The 19,936-nt window shown below is 38.0% G+C and overlaps 1 protein-coding gene and 1 non-coding gene across 4 annotated transcripts in view; both read right to left on the bottom strand.

The window, feature by feature from the left end:
• Positions 1–1,256: 1,256 nt before the first annotated feature.
• The window catches only part of CHD4 (chromodomain helicase DNA binding protein 4), a 29,893-nt gene continuing 11,213 nt past the window's right edge, over positions 1,257–19,936 (bottom strand). For 2 of the 3 annotated variants that reach the window (XM_087923031.1, XM_087923030.1), the window contains exons 16-39: positions 19,710–19,910; positions 19,445–19,582; positions 18,931–19,052; positions 18,625–18,798; positions 18,170–18,311; positions 17,600–17,731; positions 17,356–17,473; positions 17,040–17,164; positions 16,611–16,875; positions 16,365–16,537; positions 16,004–16,184; positions 15,834–15,920; positions 15,476–15,564; positions 15,191–15,324; positions 14,749–14,893; positions 14,373–14,538; positions 13,973–14,091; positions 13,417–13,543; positions 13,165–13,242; positions 12,899–13,036; positions 12,709–12,817; positions 11,816–11,948; positions 10,628–10,823; positions 7,256–8,368 (exon numbers count right to left, since the gene is read on the bottom strand). In XM_087923031.1, the coding sequence (XP_087779157.1) occupies positions 7,977–8,368; positions 10,628–10,823; positions 11,816–11,948; positions 12,709–12,817; positions 12,899–13,036; positions 13,165–13,242; positions 13,417–13,543; positions 13,973–14,091; positions 14,373–14,538; positions 14,749–14,893; positions 15,191–15,324; positions 15,476–15,564; positions 15,834–15,920; positions 16,004–16,184; positions 16,365–16,537; positions 16,611–16,875; positions 17,040–17,164; positions 17,356–17,473; positions 17,600–17,731; positions 18,170–18,311; positions 18,625–18,798; positions 18,931–19,052; positions 19,445–19,582; positions 19,710–19,910 (3,684 nt within the window). In that variant the 3' untranslated portion in view covers positions 7,256–7,976. Of the gene's footprint in view, positions 1,759–1,901; positions 2,078–7,255; positions 8,369–10,627; positions 10,824–11,815; positions 11,949–12,708; positions 12,818–12,898; positions 13,037–13,164; positions 13,243–13,416; positions 13,544–13,972; positions 14,092–14,372; positions 14,539–14,748; positions 14,894–15,190; positions 15,325–15,475; positions 15,565–15,833; positions 15,921–16,003; positions 16,185–16,364; positions 16,538–16,610; positions 16,876–17,039; positions 17,165–17,355; positions 17,474–17,599; positions 17,732–18,169; positions 18,312–18,624; positions 18,799–18,930; positions 19,053–19,444; positions 19,583–19,709; positions 19,911–19,936 lie in introns of those variants that run through there. The other variant, XM_026713334.2, reaches the window with a different exon arrangement.
• On the bottom strand, positions 14,204–14,338 carry LOC113444565 (small Cajal body-specific RNA 11). Its single transcript, XR_003375255.1, has one exon.

Here is a 19,936-nt window from a genome sequence, read left to right as displayed (position 1 = left end):
TGGAACATGATTTCTCAAAAGAAGTGTATTGAGACACAAAACAGACCCGCACCCAGGATTAGAAGCGTGCCACGACTCAAGTGTTTACCAACCATGGCAACTTTTAAGATGCCTGCATTTTCAACTCCCAGAATTAGTTATGCTAAAGTTGAGAAACACTGGCATAAGTAATTAAATGGATTGTGCTATTTTTTTTTTCATTGCTGCATCTACAAAAGACACTGTTGCAATTCAGGTATCTGGAGACTCAAGGCAATTTTATGTATTTGGTACAGTCATAATTAATGTCTGTTAGTGTTTTAAAATGCTACCGTTCAATGCAACTATCCCAAATATACTTACAGGCATATTTCCTGGTGGTAGCCTATGGAAGCACTAATGAAATCTGATCATGTAGCTTTTGATGTCAATTGGACATAACTAAAAGATGCTTGCTGCTCATCTACCTACAATTTCTATGTAGAAAAATACTTGCAGAGAACTATCATGTAGGCCCTATCAAAGAGCAAATTGATGCATGAAGTGAATGTCTTTTATAGAAAAATTCTTAGATTAAAACATTATCAAGAGCCCATGACAATTGCTTATGCAAGATGCTGCTTTTGAAAGAAACAAGTGTCAGCATTGTGTCCCAATGAAAAACAACCATATTTTTCTGGCTTGCTGAATATCACTCTGAAAATAAAGCATTTTTCAATACAGAAGCTTGGCAAGGGTTTACTCAGAAAAGCTCCACGCTATCTTTTAATTGCAATCTTTTTACTATCCCATGTAAGGTTGTTGGGTAGAGTAACAATGGCTGGGTTCACGCATTGTGCTAAGCAATAAAGTAACAAATCCAGCCATTATAGTCAGTAACCCAATTCATGGATCCACAAATTGCCTGAATGAGCTTTTAAGTTGCTTGTGTGCACTGTGTGACATTCCAAGATACAAAACCATGATTTGTGATATAAAAGGAACAGATTTAAAGCGTAATGAGCCTATAGTTTAGATAAATTCAGACAAAATGTGACACTGTCATGTAGGTGCTGCCTGTAATTGCACATTGCAGCACATTTTATTCTCTCTTACAAAGCCTTTTAAAGTTATCAGCTGGAAAAATTATCTAGGACAGCCTGGAATCTCCCTATTTTGGGCTAAACTGGAAGTGTGCGTATTGTTTGCACATGTACATTTTTCTATCAGATCACAAGCCACATTAAAATTTTAATAAAGAAGCTGTTACATCCCCCATATATTTTGCCCAAAGCAAATAAAATACAAGGAAACCTTTATTTTTAACTTTATCAAGATTTGTCTTTTTTCCAGCTGTTTCAGAGGACAAGTCCAGTCAGTTTTTGTATTAAAAGGATCTTGATGGAGGTAGCTGTGTCTGTCCTGACGTTTGCTTGCACTCATCTTGGTAAACAAACTGAAAATAAAATTAAAATCAAGGAAGAGTGGGCCAAGGTGATGAGCATTGCAGCCAGGTCTGTGTAACAGATGTGACGCTGCAGCCTCCAGTCACTATATACAGAGTCCATCCAATGTTCCTTTTTACCGAAGTGCAATCTAAGTGCAACTGGCAGCTTATGGAAGATTGCAGTTCCTCCTTTCTCCAATCATATCCTCCATCTGAGAGAACATCATCTGATTAGGAGTGCCAGACGGAGGGGATGGGGATGGGGCCAGAACTGAAACAAGGGTATACGTGTCGCTTTAGCTGAATCACTGGACTGATGGCACCAGTCGGGTATTTCACTGCTGCTGAGCCACCTAAGTTTAAAGTGGGGGGAGGGAAAGAGAGAGAGAGAAACATTTAGTACAGTATATGCAAAGCTCATTCCCCAATCTTAGGGAGTTCACCATGGGCCCCCTCCCTCCAGGGTAGGGTGGAAATGGCAGGGGTTGATGCTTACCTGCTGGTTTGGTGGTGGAGGAGGAGGTTCACTGCTACGATTTGCCAAGCGGCTGAGGATGTTGCGCTCCGACATCTGGAGACGCACAGCCACTGGAGGGATGCGGGCAATTGTGGCAGGTAGCCGCGTCACATCGGCCTTCATGTCGCTCAACAACTCCTCCAGCTGCTTCAGTACTGGAAAAAAAGAAATTTTGGACCCTCTGTAAATGTATTTTCCTTAAGGAAAGGAAGGCAGTTCATTTTGGGAAAAATCTCCTCCAGGATCAGAAAAGCAACTACAAATCTGAATTGGAGGAGGGCACATTCACCTGACTTCCTAAACACAAATGCTAAAAGTACAACAATGTCTAAAGTTCTAAACCATAGTTATAAGCAATGGCTGTAGAGAACATAATAGAGCTGGCAGGCGTGACTCCAGCCCTAAATAGAGATGCAACATTACTATACTGTACACATCTTGCCACAACTGCCCTCCTTTCTTTAGAATAAAAATTCACTAAGTTCAGAATCTCCCTCAACAAAGGAGAAGTGGAGGGTAGAGGGCAGCTAGCGATAGACTGTTAAAAAGTGATGCATACTGGGAGCAGGTAGGCATTTCCAAAGGCTTTTATAGCCAATAGTTGCATTAGCCAAATTTGTACAATTCAAGTAAACTGAGCACACAGAACGTTATGGTAGTCGTGCCCTAATGCCAAGGGAGCTTGGGGAGGGGGTAATGTGCTTTAAGAAAGCTGCATGTAATTTCCCTGTGAATAGTTGCTTGAAAACTGCTTTTTTCAATTTTACTGTCAAGCTGCCATGTAAACAAATATGTTTATACCCATGAAAACGGGTCAGCAAACCACAACACACGGTTAATCTCAGAATGAGTTAATGAGTATTTTGTCCTTCTACAGATAATAAAGGAATAAAAATGGACACGGCAACGGAAGAAATTAGAAATAACTTTTGAATACCAAACTTTCAAAGCAGGATCCTTTTTAGAGATGGATACTTAACTAAAGCTCTGAATTCAAATTCAGACAGGGCAGAGGAATGAGCAGGAAAAGGGTCACAAGGTAAACAGGTTTAAAGAAGCTAAATTATCTGCTGAATAGATGAGAGAAGAATAGGACAGTCCCAGCAGCAGCAATTTTTAAAAATAATCAGCCATTATTAGATAATGAAGACTTTGTGTCACCTAAATGTTCAAAAAACATTGAAATGGCTTTCTAAAAAAAATCCACGAGAACTTATTATCTCCTATCCTGTTTTTCAAATAGCTAGTTGCTGATCTTTTGATATTTGATCTTGGAAGAAATTAGTTGCCAACAGAAATATACATTTAAGCACTATGACTCCTTCTCCTATTACAGATTATATCCGCCTTTTTGAAATACAAGCAATGGAAAGAACAAAATGACTTTTTGTGTATATTGCTTATTTTTTTCCTGTATGTTCAATTAATCTAAGGAATATTTTTGGTAAAAGAGGTGGCAAGAACTGTGGTGAAGTCTATGGTATTACCATGGCAAAGATCCATGGTTTCAATGACGTAAGTCATCTACTTGAAAGAATTAGGAGTTATTCTGACGTTCCAACTATTCAAGCAAGAGCTTCCAATGCAGTTTAGTAGGCTTCTATCAGGATACCTATGGCTACAGTATAATAATGTATTTGATCTAAGGCTCAACTGGGCCAAACATATCTAAACCCTATAAGATGTATTGTTTCTGATCCTTATCATATATGAAGTTCCCTGAACCACTGAAACTAGCACTTGTTTTACTCATCTTGCACTGTGATTACCAAATCCACATCTTACAATTCAGATAAAGCACTTAGCCAAGAAGTCTTGTAATACCACTTTTCTTATGGAACAAAGATATGTGGAATTATGCTCAGAAGCTTTGCTGACCACAGGAACAGATAAAGATATGTTACTAGTATGCTTCCAGTTGTTTGTCTATTGGCGGGAAAACCTGATTAATAGGTATGTTAAACCCTAGGTTGAGGGAAAAAACAAATGGCTCAAGCAGATAATTAGAAATAGCAATAACATCTTTGGCTATTATCACTCAGCTGAACCAATAAGCAGAGTATCCCTGCTCCCAAAAGAGGAAAAAATGAACATTGATGAGGGGTCTGCAGAGATATTGGTAATACTGGTTTATAAATGTGAAAGAATACAGCAATTTATATTCATAAATAGGAAGGTTTTCCTATTTATTTAGGAACTGTGAAAGAAGAATGCTGGAATGCCTGGAACTCTGACAAATAAGCCATCAACATACACATACAGATAAACAACATCTACATACCAAAAAAGACAACCAACAAACCAAAAAGGGAACAAAAAGACCAAAACACCACCTCACCAGCAGTCAACACCCACGTGAACAGAAATTAACACCAAGATTAATATTAGACTAACAATCAAGAAGCAAACAATATCTCCATCAAGGAACTGTCAAATAAGCTAACAGCAAACAGCCCAACCAAAAAAACTACCAAGACCACTTTCGCAAACATTGACAGGGCAAGTGTATGAAATGAGAGCAAACTCCTGTCCCTTCCAGCACTGAGGATGTTAATAGTTTGAGTAATGAAATGTCTGCAAGAAAAGAAGCTCAGAAAGCATTCCCCAAGGAAAAAAAATAATGCAGAGATTTCAATCTATCTAGTGTTTTGTTTCTTTTTACAATGAAGACAAGTGTGTACTTCAGCATTGTGGAAAGGTCTGTGACCTAACTTCTGAAGAGTGATCCTTTATTTTTTATTTGTTTCAGTATTTGTTTAATTAGCAGAATCTTGAAAAAGACACAATAAGCTACAAAGTTTATAAAGTCTTTTGAATTTTCATATTTCTGCACAAATATGACCTAAAATGTAACCTGTTCTCCACACGTCCTAAAACTAGATAAAGAGAAACCAATTAAACAAATGTCAAAAGCATACTTGTTCATTTATTTATTGAAGAAAATGATCCAAAGTTAAATATTTGTGTGACAAAAGTATGTGAACCTTTGTATTTGGTAACTTGTGTGCCCCCAATTGGGCAGCAACAGTTGCAACTAAATTTGATAACTATTGATCAATTCTGCACATCAGCATGGAAGAAATTTAATTCATTCCTCCTTATAGAACAGTTTCAACTTAGGTATGTTGGTGGACTTCTTCATGTGAACTGCCCGCTTCAGATCCTTCCATAACATTTCTGTAGAATGAAGGTCAGGACTTTGATTTGGCCATTCCAAAACATTTAATTTTCTTCTGCTTTAACAATTATTTGGTCATATGACTTGTGTGCTTTGGGTTGTCGTCTTGCTACAGGACCCATTTTCTCTCGCGCTTCAGTTCACAGGCAAAAACACTTGATGTTTTTTCTGTAGAATTTACTGGTTCAATTCATAATTTATAGTTCCATCAATGATGGCAAGCCGTCCCGATCCAGAAGTAGCAAAGCAGGCCCAAACCTTGATACGGCTACCACCAAATTTCATAGATGGAATAAGTTTATACTGGAATGCAGTGCTGGCCTTTTGCCAAACACAACAATTTTCATCCAAGCCCCAACATTTGTACTTTGATTTCATCTATCCACAGAACATTCTTCCAATGCCTTGATTTATTTATGTTGCAAGCTATAGACAGGCAGCAATGTCATCTGGGAGATTAAGTGGCTTTCTCCTTGTATGTTTGCCATGTGTATCCTTGTTATTCACAGTTCTCCTGACGGTAGTCTCTTGAACACTAATATTTAGCAATGCAAGAGGTCTTTAGTTCCTTAGACGTTACCTTGAACTTCTTTGAGACCTCCTGGAGTACTGCATGCCTTGCTCTTGGTGTGCCCTTGGTTGGTTGATCACTCCTGGGGAGGGCAACAACTGTGTTTAATTGCCTCAAAGTGCACATGATCTGCCTGTCAGTGGATTTGTGGAGTCCACGTGCTTTGGAAATAGTTTTGTAACCTTTTCCAGACTGGTGCTTTTTGAAGATCTTCATAAATTGTTCAGCCCATGCCACACCTCCACATAACTGTGTTGGAAGATCAAACTTTGACAGTGAATTCAGAATTCTGTTCTTTAAATAAGGCAGGCCTATATTCATACCTGACTATCATTCCATTGACTGAGACACCTGACCCTAATTTTCCCTTCAAATGAAGTAATATTCCTAAAGGTTCACCTATTTTTCCCCACACAAGCATGTAACTTAGGATTATTTTCATCAAGTTTAATTGGCTTCTCTTTATCTAATTTTAGAAGTGTAAAGAACAAATTACATTACATTTATGCAGACATTTTGAAAATTCGAAAGGGTTCACAAACTTCCAGTATACTACATAGCCATCAGAGCTGGATCTCTTTAAGTCCATTTCTGATGCTGAATAGGTTTACTATCCTTGTTAAAAAAGAAAAGCAGCAACGTTTGGAAAAAAAAAAAAACATTTTTTTGAGTACAGGTGGTACATTCTATCATTTATTACATACTTCTGAAGGTTCCTGAAGAATCTGTAATCCAGTAAAGAAACATTGTTTATAATTTAGAATTGCTCAGACTTGAGTAACTCTATGTTGTGTGTTTCTCTATTTTCATCAGATAGCCATTCAGACCAGGATGCTTTTTTCCCCTTTCTGGATCACTATAGAGCAGACTGTGCCAAAGGTGTGTAATGTGTAGCTTAGAAGTATAATTTTCAGAATAGGTTAGCCTTAAAATTGTGTGTTGTATTAGAGTATAAGAAAGCATTCACAAGAGCGTTATTTTCGAGGTATTGGTTATCGCAGAGCTCTTGTCTTTTGGGACAGTCCAATCTTAAACATGTCTTCAATAACTTGCAGGAGTTATTCCTTTCTTTACAATCTGCACAGGGCCTTATATACCAACCCGTGCTTTTATTTTTAAGCAGAGATAATAGTATGATCTATTCTATGGCATCTATTAAAAAAAGCAACACTTTCATGCTCTAAATTTACTTTTTGCCTGTAGTTATAAGAGGAAGAAGAGAAGGATGAATGGAGAATGAAAATTTGAGAAGGTTCTTCCCTGATTTCTGCTGATGTAATATTATGGGGAAAATAAGTATTTTCACTCCTATGGAAAGAACTTCCAATTTTTATTTACTTAGTTATGTAGCTGCCCTCTCACCAAATGATTCTGGGCAGCACACCATTAGAATTTCAAGGATGCCCTTCTTGTGGCCATTTGAAAAGGAAATATTCAAGTTGTCTGAATCCACTACAAAAGAAGTACAATAGATATCGAAAGTCTACACCCTCTTGTTAAAATGCCAATGGTTAAAATGGTATCTTTTTTGGAGATACCAAAAAAAAAAAAAATCAGACCAAGATAAACCACGTTATAATTTTTCCACCTTTAATATAACATATAAACTGTACAGTTCAACTTAAAAACAAACTGAAATCTTTTTTGGGGTAGGTGGGTGGGGGAGAAATAACAATAAAAACTTACAATAATGTAGTTGTAAACTAACACTTTAAATTAATACTTTGTTGAAGCATCTTTTGATTTTATGACAGCATTCAGTCTTTTGGGGCAGGACCCTATCAGCATGGCACATCTTGCCTTGGGACTCGCTGCCTACTCTTCCTTGCAAAAGTGCTCCAAGTCTGTCAGATTGTGAGGGCATCTCCTGTGTACATCCCTCTTCAGGTCACCTCCGAGATTTTTAATTGAATTCAGTCCTGGGCTCTGATTGTGCCATTCCAAACCTTTGATCTTCTTTTGGTGAATGGAGGTATTTTGGGTTGTTGTAATGCTGAAAGGTGAAATTACTCTTCAGAAGAAGGCCTGAAGGTTTTGGGCCAAAATTGACTGATATTTGGAGCTATTCGTAATTTCCATCACCTTCACTAAAGCCCCTGTTCCAACTGAAGAAAAGAAGCCCCAGAGAATAATGCTTCACTGTGTGTATGATGTACTTTTGGTGACACATAGTATCATTCTTTTGCCAAACACACTTTTTGGAATTATGGCCAAAAAGTTCCACTTTGGCCTCAACAGACCATAACACATTTTCCCACATGCATTTGAGAGACATGATGTATGTTTTTGCAAAATGTAACTGAACTTAGATGTTTTTCCTTGTAAGAAAATGCTTCTGTTCCACCATGCTATCCCACAGCCCAGACATATGAAGAATACGGGAGATTGTTGTCACATGTAATACACAACCAGTTCTTGCCAGAAATTCCTGCAGCTCCTTTAATGTTGCTGTAGGCCTCTTGGCAGCCTCTCGGACCAGTTTTCTTCTTGTTTTTTCATCTATTTTGGAGGGACATCCAGTTCTTGGTAATGTCATTGTTGTGCCATATTTTCTCCACTTGTTGATGACTGTCTTCACTGTGTTCCATGGTATATCCAGTGCCTTGGAAATTTTTTTGTACCCTTCTCCTGACTGATACCTTCCAACAATGAGATCCCTTTGATGCTTTGTAAGCTCTTTGCAGACCATGGGTTTTGCTGTAAGAGGCAACTAGTAAATGTCAGAAAATCCCTACTAGAACTGAATTTTATATGGGACTAGTCAGAGTTAATTAATGGCATTTATTTAACATCAATTTGAATGTAATTGGTCAATTTTGAACATAACCATATCCCTACTTATTAGAGGGTGTGAACACTTAAAGTGGATATAAAAAGTCTACACACCCCTGTTAAAATGCCAGATTTTTGAGATATAAAAAAAAATCAGACCAAGATAAATCACTTCAGATTTTTTTTCAACCTTTAATATAACATATAAGCTGTAAAATTTAAGCAAGCTGAAATCTTTTAGCGGGGTAAATAACAAGAACTAGAATAATGTGGCTGCATAAGTGTTCACACCCTCTTATAAAGTAGGATTGTGACTGTGTTCAGAATTAACCAATCACAGGGATATGGTTGTGTTCAAAATTAACCAATCTCATTCAAACTGATATTAAATAGTAATCAGTACAAATGTCCCATCAATTAAAGTGACTCTGATCAATCCCACATAAAATTCAGCATAGTAATAGGATTGTTTGACATGTACTCAGTTGCCTCTTACAGCAAAAGCCATGGTCTGCAAAGAGCTTACATGGCATAAAAGGGATCTCACTGTTGAAAATGATCAGTCAGAAGAAGGGTTTAAACAAATTTCCAAGGCACTGAATATACCATGGAACACAGTGAAGACAGTCATCAACAAGGAGAAAATATGGCACAACAGTGACATTACTAAAAACTGGATATCCCTCCAAAATTGATGAAAAAATAAGAAAACTGGTCCAAGAGGCTACTAAGAAGCCACAGCAACATTAAAGGAGCTGCAGGAATTCCTGTCAAGTACTGGTTGTGTGCTACATGTGACAACAATCTCTTGTATACTTTGTATGTCTGGGATGTGCGGAAGGGTGGCAAGACCTTTTCTTACAAAAATAAAAATCTAAGCCCGGAAATATTTTGCAAAACCTTACATCATATCTGACAAATTCATGTGAGAAAATGTCTTATAGTGTGATGAGACCAAAGTTGAGCTTTTGGGCCATTAATTCCAAAAAGAATTTTGGTGCAAAAAAAAATACTGCACATAATCAAAATACACCATACTCACAGTGAAGCATGATGGAGGCTTCAACTAGAACTGAGGCTTTAGTCAAGGTGGAGAAAATTATGAACTGTTCCAAATATCAGCCAATTTTAGCACAAAACCTTCAGACCTCTGCTAAAATACTGAATTGCCAAATCAATAAAATATTGGCTTCACTAAAAGACCAAAGTTTTGGAATGGCCCAATCAGAGCCCGAGCTGAATGCAACTGAAAATCTGTGGGGTGGCCCAAAGAGCTTGCAATCTAACAGACTTGGAGCACTTTTGTGAGGAAGAATCGGCAAAGATTCCCACGGCAAGATGTGCCATGCTGATAGGCTGCTACCCCAAAAACCTGGATGCTGTCATAAAATCAAAAGATGTTTCAACAAAGTATTAGTTTAAGAGTGTGCATCTTTATGCAACCACTTTATTGTTAAGTTTTTATTATTTCCCCCCCAAAATATTTCAGTTTCTTTTTAAATTGAATTGTACAGCTTATATGTTATATTAAAGGAGGAAAAATTCTGAAGTGATTCTATTTTTTTTTATCTCAAAAACCTAGCATTTTAACAGGATATGTAGAGTTTCTATATCCATTGTAAGACTATACCCATTAGCTTCTGGGTCTGTGTTTTTTTTTAAAAAAGACCAATTAATGATCCTAAACTGAGCACTAAAAACCTTGGAAATGTAGGACTTCCTTCATTACAACTATTTCCTAATTAGAAATGTCAACAAATTTAAAATATTGAGAAAATTAACCTACGCGGGAAAGAAACTCTTGGGCCCTATCTACCGGAGAGAAAATGCTCCTCTATAGAGATAAATACTAGGGTAATTTTGCACAAAAGCCAACCTGGAATCCATCTCATCTTCTGCTCTATTTTCTGGAACAAATTTTTATATTGTTTAGTATTTGTAAAATCACCAGTTGTTTGGGGAACTTTCCTACTCATTTTAAAATTGATTTGTTTTCCTGAACTGAAACAGGAGCTTTCCCCAAGTACTAGCTGCCCTCCTTCCCTTGAGAAAAAGAAAAGGATATATTTAGTGGTGCATGGAACAATGTGGGTCAAGGGAGCAAGGGGTGGGTGGGGGGAAGAGTATAGACTGGCATGCAATTCAACCCCTATTCTCATTAAATAATGTCTCCCCAGTCCTCACCTTTGTGAAGCACTGCATTGGCTGGCTTATTCCCAGCCATAGATTCCTTGGATAGATGCTGATGGCTCTCAGCTAGGCACTCCACTTCAGCAAAACGGGTATTAAGAGCCATAGAGGGATGAGATGGATCTTCTGACATGTTTAGATATGCAGCTCTCCGTAGTTGCTCTTCAATCACTAGGGCTTGTTCCAGTAGCTATGAAAAGCAATGTTGGTCCTCAGTTTTAGGTACAAGAGCCATATTTCCTGTATGTTACATTCAGTTTATAATGTCTTGTAAGACCTATATACTGTTGTTCTAAGCAAACATTCATAATTCTCAGTGAACCTCGATAGCGCAGTGGTTAGTGTTTAGTACTGCAGGCCACTTCTGCTGACTACCGGTTGCCTGCAATTTGGTAGTTCACCAGGCTCAAGGTTGACTCAGCCTTCCATCCTTCCAAGATGGGCAAAACGAGGACCCAGACTGTTGGGGGCAATAAGCTGAGTCTGTAAAACCGCTTGGGGGGGAGGGGGTAAAGCACTGTGAAGCAGTATATAAGTGCTATTGCTATTCTCTAACAAGTTATCACAAAATTTTAATTGCAAGGCCATATAGCACAAATGCACAACTAATTCTTTGTCCTGCTGCCTCAAAGTAACTCGTATTAGGATCTTAAACCTAACCACTAAAATAAAAATAATAAATACAGGTGTACAATTCAACTATTAATACTAAGTCAAAATGTTACAAAAGAATCATTTCTATGACAAATACCACTTGCAGAATATTTTAAGAGTATTGCTTAAAAATCACAAAGCTCTTTATGTGCTGAATTAGGCTTCATCATATGGTCAACAATACCCTCATAACCTGAGACATTCTTCTTTTTATATAAAAAAAACCCTGACTTAACTGCACATAAAATCAGAGAAATTTCCCACAGATTTTATATAGCAACTTTTAAGGGGCAAAAGGGTGCCTTAAATCAAGACAGGAGGCATTATTTTTGCCTTTAAAGCCCACCCTTACCCTTCAAAAAGAAAAAAGAGAACGATACTTTCAACTCATCCACCCATCTCTCCTGTTCTTAATCCCCCCTCAAAGAAATTTAAAAAAGAAAAAAGCTGAATTATTTTTGAAGAAAAATCTAACCTATTCATTTGCCACATTTACAAAGAAACTGTATCCTAAGAAGGAATGCTCACCTTAAACCTCCTGGCCAAGAATTTATTCTTTATTTCTAGAAAATTACCCCTGTTCATTTCGCCCTTGAAAGGCTCATTGAGGATGGCGTAACGGGAATCATTCTGGATATCTTGCCATCGAGCATAACCATGACTGTAATTGGAGAAGCTCAGGAAAAAAATAACTGGGAAAATGCGGTAAATCAGTAATAATTACAGTTTATTTGAGTTAATAAATAGTGAGATTTAAGCTCAATTTAGGGATTATAGTAGGATTCCAATTTATTCACAGGGAAGACTTGCAGGTAAAATCCTTTCTTTGGACGCTGTCAGGTTTCTTCTTCTTACTACTTCATCTGCCAAGCCACTGCTGAAAAATTTGGTAGAGCTGACCCTGCTTGCAAACGGAGATCTATTTGATCCTAATAAGTAAAAGGATATGCTGGGCCACAGAGCAAAGTAAAGTTCTAAAAGTTGGGGAGAACAGTAAATGTAAAATGAAGTAAAGCAGGAAATCTGAAAACCCACTAGAAGCAAACAAGCATTTTTATTATTAAAGAAAGCATCTGAATATAATACAAATGTTTAGACTGCAGTGTGCAGAATCTATTCTTGTTAAGAGATATGAATGCAAATACCAGACTTGTTTTAAACCCAAGAATCATACTGTTTTGCCTTAGCTAAGTCAAATTGTCAATCAATCTATCATGGCTCTTAAAGGAAGGATATCCTAAAGGTGCTTTTTCAAGAGGCAACTGGACTTTCTGGTTTTTCTTTTCTTTGAAGATGTTTCAATTCTCATCCAAGAAACTTCAAAGAAAAACCAGAAAGTCCAGTTGCCTCTTGAAAAAGCACCTTTGGGAAAACCATGACCTGGATGACTGAGAATCTCCATAGACGTAGAGGAAGGATACTTTATAATTCCTGCCAAGAGCCAGTAGTCATGGCGCCGGTGCCAGATCTCATATGTCTTCTTGGTAACTGTAGCTGCTCGCTCTTCGTTTTGCCACAAAGAATGTAACTCTGCAAAGCAAGAGACAAAACGTTTACAATTGAGTAGAAAAAACCTCCCAGAAAACATATATCCTTATTGCCAGTTAATACCAGTGAAGCCACCATCTGCAATGTTGAACATGAACCGTTGTTTTATGGCTTTCTTATGCCGATCATCAGCAGGATCTTTAAGTGTTTCCCCATTTTGCAGCATCACTATATCTTTCTTCTCATCTTCCTTTTTCTCTTCTGAAAAGAGAACAAATAATTAGACAATTACCAATGAGTCCATCTTAACATTCCAAACACACCCTAGCCTCTGCCTAGAAAACTTATTTTATTGTGTGGATTAAATGTACAATAAATATCACTCTTGCCTTTCTCATCAAGATTAATTGTGGGAGGTTCAGCAGGTGGCTCCGCAGGTGTCTTTTCTTCCACTTTCTCTGTATCAGCTATGGAGGAAAACATTTGTATAAATGGGTGTCTTGGGTGCTTCTCACAAAACTGTACAGTCTCAATCCAGGTTAACCCTGTTAGCCTTAGGAGCTTCCATTTACACCAAGAACTCCCATGCTCTACAATTTCATTCACCCGTGGAATATGACACATAGCCACTAGAGGTATACCTTTACTTTCTGTTTCCATAGGCTCCTCTTTCACTTCCAGGTCATCTGGTTTCTTCTCTTCAGCTTCTACAGTATTTACAGGGGATTTTACCTCTTGTGAGTTGGTCTCTGTTGAAGCCGGGGCCTGCTATATGGGAGAAGAGTAAGCAGAATATTTAGTCAATAAGAGTGTAAGAAAGTAAAACCATTCCCTGTTAAAAAAATTCACCGCATGTCTAGTAACAGCAGAAAGTTATCTTAAAATTTATTATATACAATAAAGAATGCCTGTGTATTTTGCAATTTTAACAGAGTTTTGCGAAGCTTTGGATTCAAAACCAAAAATTACTTCCGAGCATGCAGGGACACTTCTAGAAGTTCTCTTCCTAAATCAAATAAGGTCCTGCTATAACTGCGAAGGATACCTGTGCAATCCTAGGTAAAGATGCAGTTTTTCATCTTCAAAGTTGAAGAGATTATGACTAATTGAGCAGTACTTAAGAGAATTTTTAATAGCAATAGAACATTAGGAGAAAAATTATTTTTTATACTAAATAAACCTCTGGCAGACACTCACCTCAACTGGAACTTCATTTTCAACAGAAGCAGCAACTGCAGGACTGATCTCCTTCTCTGATTCTATGGGCTCCACTTGATCCTTGATAGCGATTCCATCTTCTACCTTCACTCCCTCCTCTATAATATAAGCACAAAGGAAGAAACTTTTCAGAAGGTTTTCCACCACCCCCTCTCATAAGAGCCGATGTTTCTCCGTCAGAATTTTATTCTGATATAAATATTCTATCTGGATGTTCTCTTGTGCCTTTGAGGACAGTTCAACACTTGAAGAAGTCCTCCTAAGATAAGAGTGTTTTATTTACGTCCATCCCCAAGCTCTCTGCCACAGTTTTGGCAGGAGGAGCACAAATTGAAAGCTGGACTGCTTTTTCTCGAAGATACTAACTCAAGGCTCTCACCTAAGGAAGGAACAGGTGCAGGAGTATTAGGCTGAGTATCTCCTGGTGTAGACGGAGTTGGGGTTTTGGGGGAAGGCGAACTCGGCTGCAAAAGCTTTTTGTTCTCCTCTATCTCTGCAAGTTCTGGCATACTCCAGCGTCCATTCACATGTTCAAATTCTTGTACCTTAGGTGGAAAAAAAAGAAAATATATTACTCTTTTCAAAATCAAAACAAACTAAGAATATCAACATCTATGTTCCTGAACTCAAATGAGTAAATAGAGGCAAAAAGATGCACTAATCAGTGTATCACATATCTATGAAGGATTAGAAGGCCTTTTGAAATATTTTCTTCTCATCTGTAGAATAGATGGAAACTGCGTTTTAGAGCTCACCTTCTTGCGTATCAGAGACATGACCCCTATTCGTGTGAGAACATGTTGTCGGGACAAGCCCTCACGTGGGACCCCATCGGCAAATGTTTCTGCCCCATCTGCTCCTGGTTCACACAAGTGACGCATGAAGAGAGAGACGTAGGCCCTGCCAAATGCAAAAGGGAGAAACCTCTATAGTAATAATAATCACTCTGCAACAGCCTCACTCTTAGATCAAGATTATTCACCTGGAGTAGCCAAAGAAATTAACATGGAAGACCTTGAGCAACAGGCACCATTGTTCTGCCTACATCAACTTGGCTCTTATGTATACTCATTAGGAAGTACTTGACAAATTCTAATATTGTTCTTCCTTATCTCCATAGAAGCACAATTGGCATTCATTGGGTTTCCCTTCCCCTGGGCTTTTAAAAGAGATTTCTCTATTATTGCACAAACTCACTTGAACTCCTTTTCTGATTTGCCACGGAGATCTCGGACCAGCCACTGGGTAGTAAAGGCATCCTGAGGTGGCATCCCGTAGCGCATGATGGCATTAAGGAAGGCCTTCCGCTGTCGAGCGTTAAAGCCCAATACCTGTTACAGGAAATAGATTTCAGGGAAAAAGATTTAGATGTAATGGTAACATATTTGTATATTCAAGCATCCCTGGTAGGGTTGTATTAGTATTCTTAGAACACATTAGTACCATCCTTTTTCATAACATTCTCATAATTATATACATTACCTCTATGTTTCCTCCCACACGGGCAAGGAGTGGGGGCAATGGCTTGTCTTTGTCATTCCTTAGACCTTTGCGACTAGGTCGCCGTGCAGCTGACAAAACAAAAGGATAGGTCAGTTAACAGCACAATTTAAACCACAGGACTAGAGTATGTGCAGCATATTCACCTGCCCCTGCTTTTTAATTTTCACACACAGGTATTTTAGGCCAAAGTATAGCAAATCACCCAATGAGCTTCAGGACTGAGAAATTGAATATTCCTAATCTCCCACAAACCTCTATATTGTTGCTGGGATTTTAACAATTATGCTGTTTTCTCAAATTGAAAGAAAGCAGTGCCTGAATCTGCATCAAAATTTACCTTCGGACCTCTCATCAAAATCTTCATCACCTTCCTCGGACGCAACAGAATAGTCAGACTGATTGTCTGATTGGTCATCCTGCCAGTCTGGGGAAAACAAAAAGGCTGTGAAAATTCTGTGAAGACTACCTTCCAACCATAATATTCACCCTCACTTGTTCATCACACACCTCTATCTTCTTGTGAGCCATCGTTGTAGTTGACTTGTTTACGAATGCGCTTGCCCTTGCCTAGATTCCTAGCCAAGTCTTCCTGTTGCTGCTCATAATGATGGCGAAGCAGTTTTTCCCAATAGTCTGGATCCACTGATTCTTCTTGCTTGATAATCTCACGTTCAACCTCTTCTTCCTCCTACCACAACATCAGAAGGTAACAATAGCTCAGTATTATCCATGTTTATAAGAGAAGCATGTCTCCCTGTTTTCAGTGTTTCCTAGTAAAGAGGTTTTTAACTGCCAACTTAATGTGAACTTTTTATCAAGAACCATTTTGGAAAAGAAACATCTAGCAAGGGCCAATCAAGTCACTTACCCCCATTTCTTCTTCACGCACCACATATTGGGCTACTTTGAAGGAACTCAGGTATTCATTCATACCCTGAAGTTCTGCATCCTCTATCTCATCCTGATTCCTATCCAGAAGTCGTTCAATTGCCTTATCATCATAATGGATGACACTGCTGTCCTCGCCTTCCTTATTATCCCCTGGAAGAGGAATCATTTAGTAGATGAAAAGGAACAAAACATAAAAGCAAATAACGGAAAGTAAATTACTCACTTTGTGTGACACTGCACAGATTCTTACCACCCTCGGTAGCTTCATCTTTGAAAAGCTCTTCAGTACCAAACTTAAGGATATCATCCAATTCTTGTTTAGACATAGAACCAGTCTTGGAGCCCAATCCTGGTCTTACTACAAGATGTGTTAGCATCATTTTTTTCTTGGCTACTTGTGTGATTCGCTCTTCTACAGAGGCTCGTGTAACAAAGCGATAAATCATTACTTTCTTGTTTTGTCCAATTCGGTGAGCACGACTAAAAGCCTGACAGGAAAAAAAGGGAGATGAAAATAGGCTTTCAGATATTCATTAAATCAGCCTGTATTCTCACAAACCATGTTTTTACCCATTTCATCTAGCATTCTCCCTAAATGCATTGTTTTCCAAGGTTCAGTCTTGGAAGTTTTTGTTGTACTACTCAAATTCACCTGGATGTCATTGTGTGGATTCCAGTCAGAGTCATATATTATTACTGTGTCTGCAGTGGCAAGGTTAATACCAAGGCCTCCAGCTCTAGTGGAAAGTAAAAAACAAAACTGTGGGGCACCAGGAGCTAGAAAAAAGAAATGAGAGATGGATCAGTTGTCAATAATTTGGAATATCCATTTCACCTTCAAAGCTTGTCTAAACAGTCCCAGATTAACTTTAGAGATATTAGCTAGTAGAGGGGAGGAAGATGCAAGGGAGAGTCACAGCTCCTGCCAAGATCAGTAAATTTGTTGGGTATATCCATCATATTCATACCATTGAAGCGATCAATAGCTTCCTGACGCATATTTCCTGTGATCCCACCATCAATTCTCTCATATTTATACCCTTCATGTTCCAGAAAGTCTTCCAATAGATCCAACATCTTAGTCATCTATAAAAGTACAAATAAATAAATGGAATCAGTAGAAAACATGTTGCTAATCCATAATCAAGTGAACAGCTTCTGTGACGTGTAACTACTTCTAATCAAGAGGAAAATACTGTTCCTTTCAGTTACCTGGGAGAATATCAGCACCCTGTGGCCCCCTTCCTTGAGATTCTTCAACATTTTCTGAAGCAGAAGTAACTTCCCAGAAGCTCGGATTAGGGCACTACCATCATACATCCCATTAGGCATCTTTGGTGCTTCCTGTGTATGAGAGCGAGCGAGAGCAAACGAGAGGTTAAAAGCTCACGTTTCTTTGGGTTTGGTCGGGTTTGCTACAGATGTCCTACAACTGAATTTAGTACATATTATTTCAGTGCCATTTTTGTTGCTTATCTCGCTCAAGTAATCCTTACTACTTTATTGTCCTGACTACTTTTACAGCTGCCATACTCATGTACTTTCACCCAGAGTTTTAGTAAATCCAAGTCAACATAACTGACAAACATTGGGCCGGTTATTAAATATGTAGACCTATTTAAATTTAAATCTGAGGTGCTTGTCAAAACAGTTTTTCTTCTATACCTGAAAAAAATGATTGGCTAAGGTACCTAGTCAAGAACCTCAATATCCAAACGACCAATAAAAAATAATAAAAGGCTATAGGGTTTTAATCAAGATTCTGAAGGAGTCAGAACATACCATGGCAGCCACAGGGAAGAGATATGGATGGTTGCAGCATTTCTTCAAATCCATAACAACATTGAGCAGAGAAACTTGGTTGCCGCCACCCCGTGCATTCAGTGCCTCAAAATTTCTTGTTAGGATGTATTTGTAGTACTTCCTGTAAAATGTTAACGCTCACATTATTGGTTTCTGCTTTTCACATGACTTGCCTTAAAATCTAGCAACTACCTTAAGAGTACCTTTTAAAATAAATTTACCTCATTCTCCACCCCTTAAATGTATTAAGAGAAAATAGATCGGCAATAAGAAACAAACAAAAAAGAAAGAAAGAAAAAGAGAGAGAGAGAGAGACAAACAGTAATTTTAAATCAATATCATAAGACAGAGCAGCTGGATACTTATTAGGATACTTAACCATTATTATTTAAGTAAAAAAAGCAAAGAGAAGCTAACTATTTTGTGACACTCACTTTTGCATAGGGCTTAGTTCCACTCTCACAATAAGTTCTGTCTTTGAAGGCATGTTCTTGAATACATCCGCTTTCAGACGTCTTAGCATGTGCGGTCCTAACATGTCATGAAGCTTTTTGATCTGATCCTCCTTGGCAATGTCTGCAAATTCTTCCAGGAAGCCTTCCAAATTACTATAAAGGAATTCAAATAGAAACATGGAAACCTCAAGCTAAGACGAAAATAAGCCACCTTGAGTCGCCTCAGTGAGATGAGGGGCACAGATGTTAATAAATAAATACTTCAGGGACCATTGTAGGACTTACTGAAATCTTTCTGGTGTCAAGAAGTTAAGGAGGTGAAACAGTTCCTCCAGATTATTCTGAAGAGGGGTTCCTGTGAGCAGCAGTTTGTGCTGAAGAGAATAGCCATTCAGGACCCGGAAAAACTGAAGGGTGGAAGAAAAAGAGCTATTAAAATATTTTAAAAAATAAATAAAAACCATTTCTGTTCACCAAGAAAATTTTCAGCAAATGTCTAAACTGGCAAAAGTGAAATAACATTTTAAGAAATCAGTTCCAATCTGAGTCACACAAAAGTGTTCCTATTTTTTTTTTAAATGACAATTTCTATAAATATTTATCTTACAAAATGTTTATAATAGTACATAAAAGGAGAATTCAAAGAATATACTGATATTTTATGAAGAATAAGCTACATGTATGTGTATATATAGAGCACAAGACTGCAGTTGATAAGAGTCTCTTTAAAAACTTGGAATTTTGGATATAAAATATAAGAATTACAGAAAAAATAGAAATGAAGCAATGTATCAGTTACCTTGGACTGATTATTCTTCAGTCGATGTGCTTCATCCACTACAAGGCAAGCCCAGTCAATAGAGCCCAGAATAGCCATATCAATAGTAATCAACTCATAAGAAGTAAGCAATACATGAAATTTCACAGACGCCTCTTTCTGTAAGGATCAGAAAGTATTGATTGATTTAAAAAACTTAGAAAAACAAGGTGCAGATTCACAAATTCTATGTTGCTAGAGAAGTGGAAATATTCTCAGGCAAAAGTTAAATTAGCTGCCAAAATACCTTCATCCTGGAAGCCTTTTTCCCTCCACGTATAGCATTGTCTTCAAAGGAAAATTCATTTTCACGAATAATGGCCCGGCTGTCTTTATCCCCAACGTAAGTCACAACATACATATCGGGTGCCCACATTTCAAATTCTCTCTCCCAGTTGATGATGGTGGACAGTGGAGCACTCACCAAGAAAGGTCCTTTGGAATGGCCCTAGAGTCAGATAAACTCTTGAAATA

Source organism: Pseudonaja textilis, chromosome 2, assembly GCF_049901715.1.
Source record: "Pseudonaja textilis isolate UNSWEBS1 chromosome 2, rPseTex1.2, whole genome shotgun sequence".
Taxonomy (NCBI): domain Eukaryota; kingdom Metazoa; phylum Chordata; class Lepidosauria; order Squamata; family Elapidae; genus Pseudonaja; species Pseudonaja textilis.
This window is presented reverse-complemented; position numbering and strand designations above follow the sequence as displayed.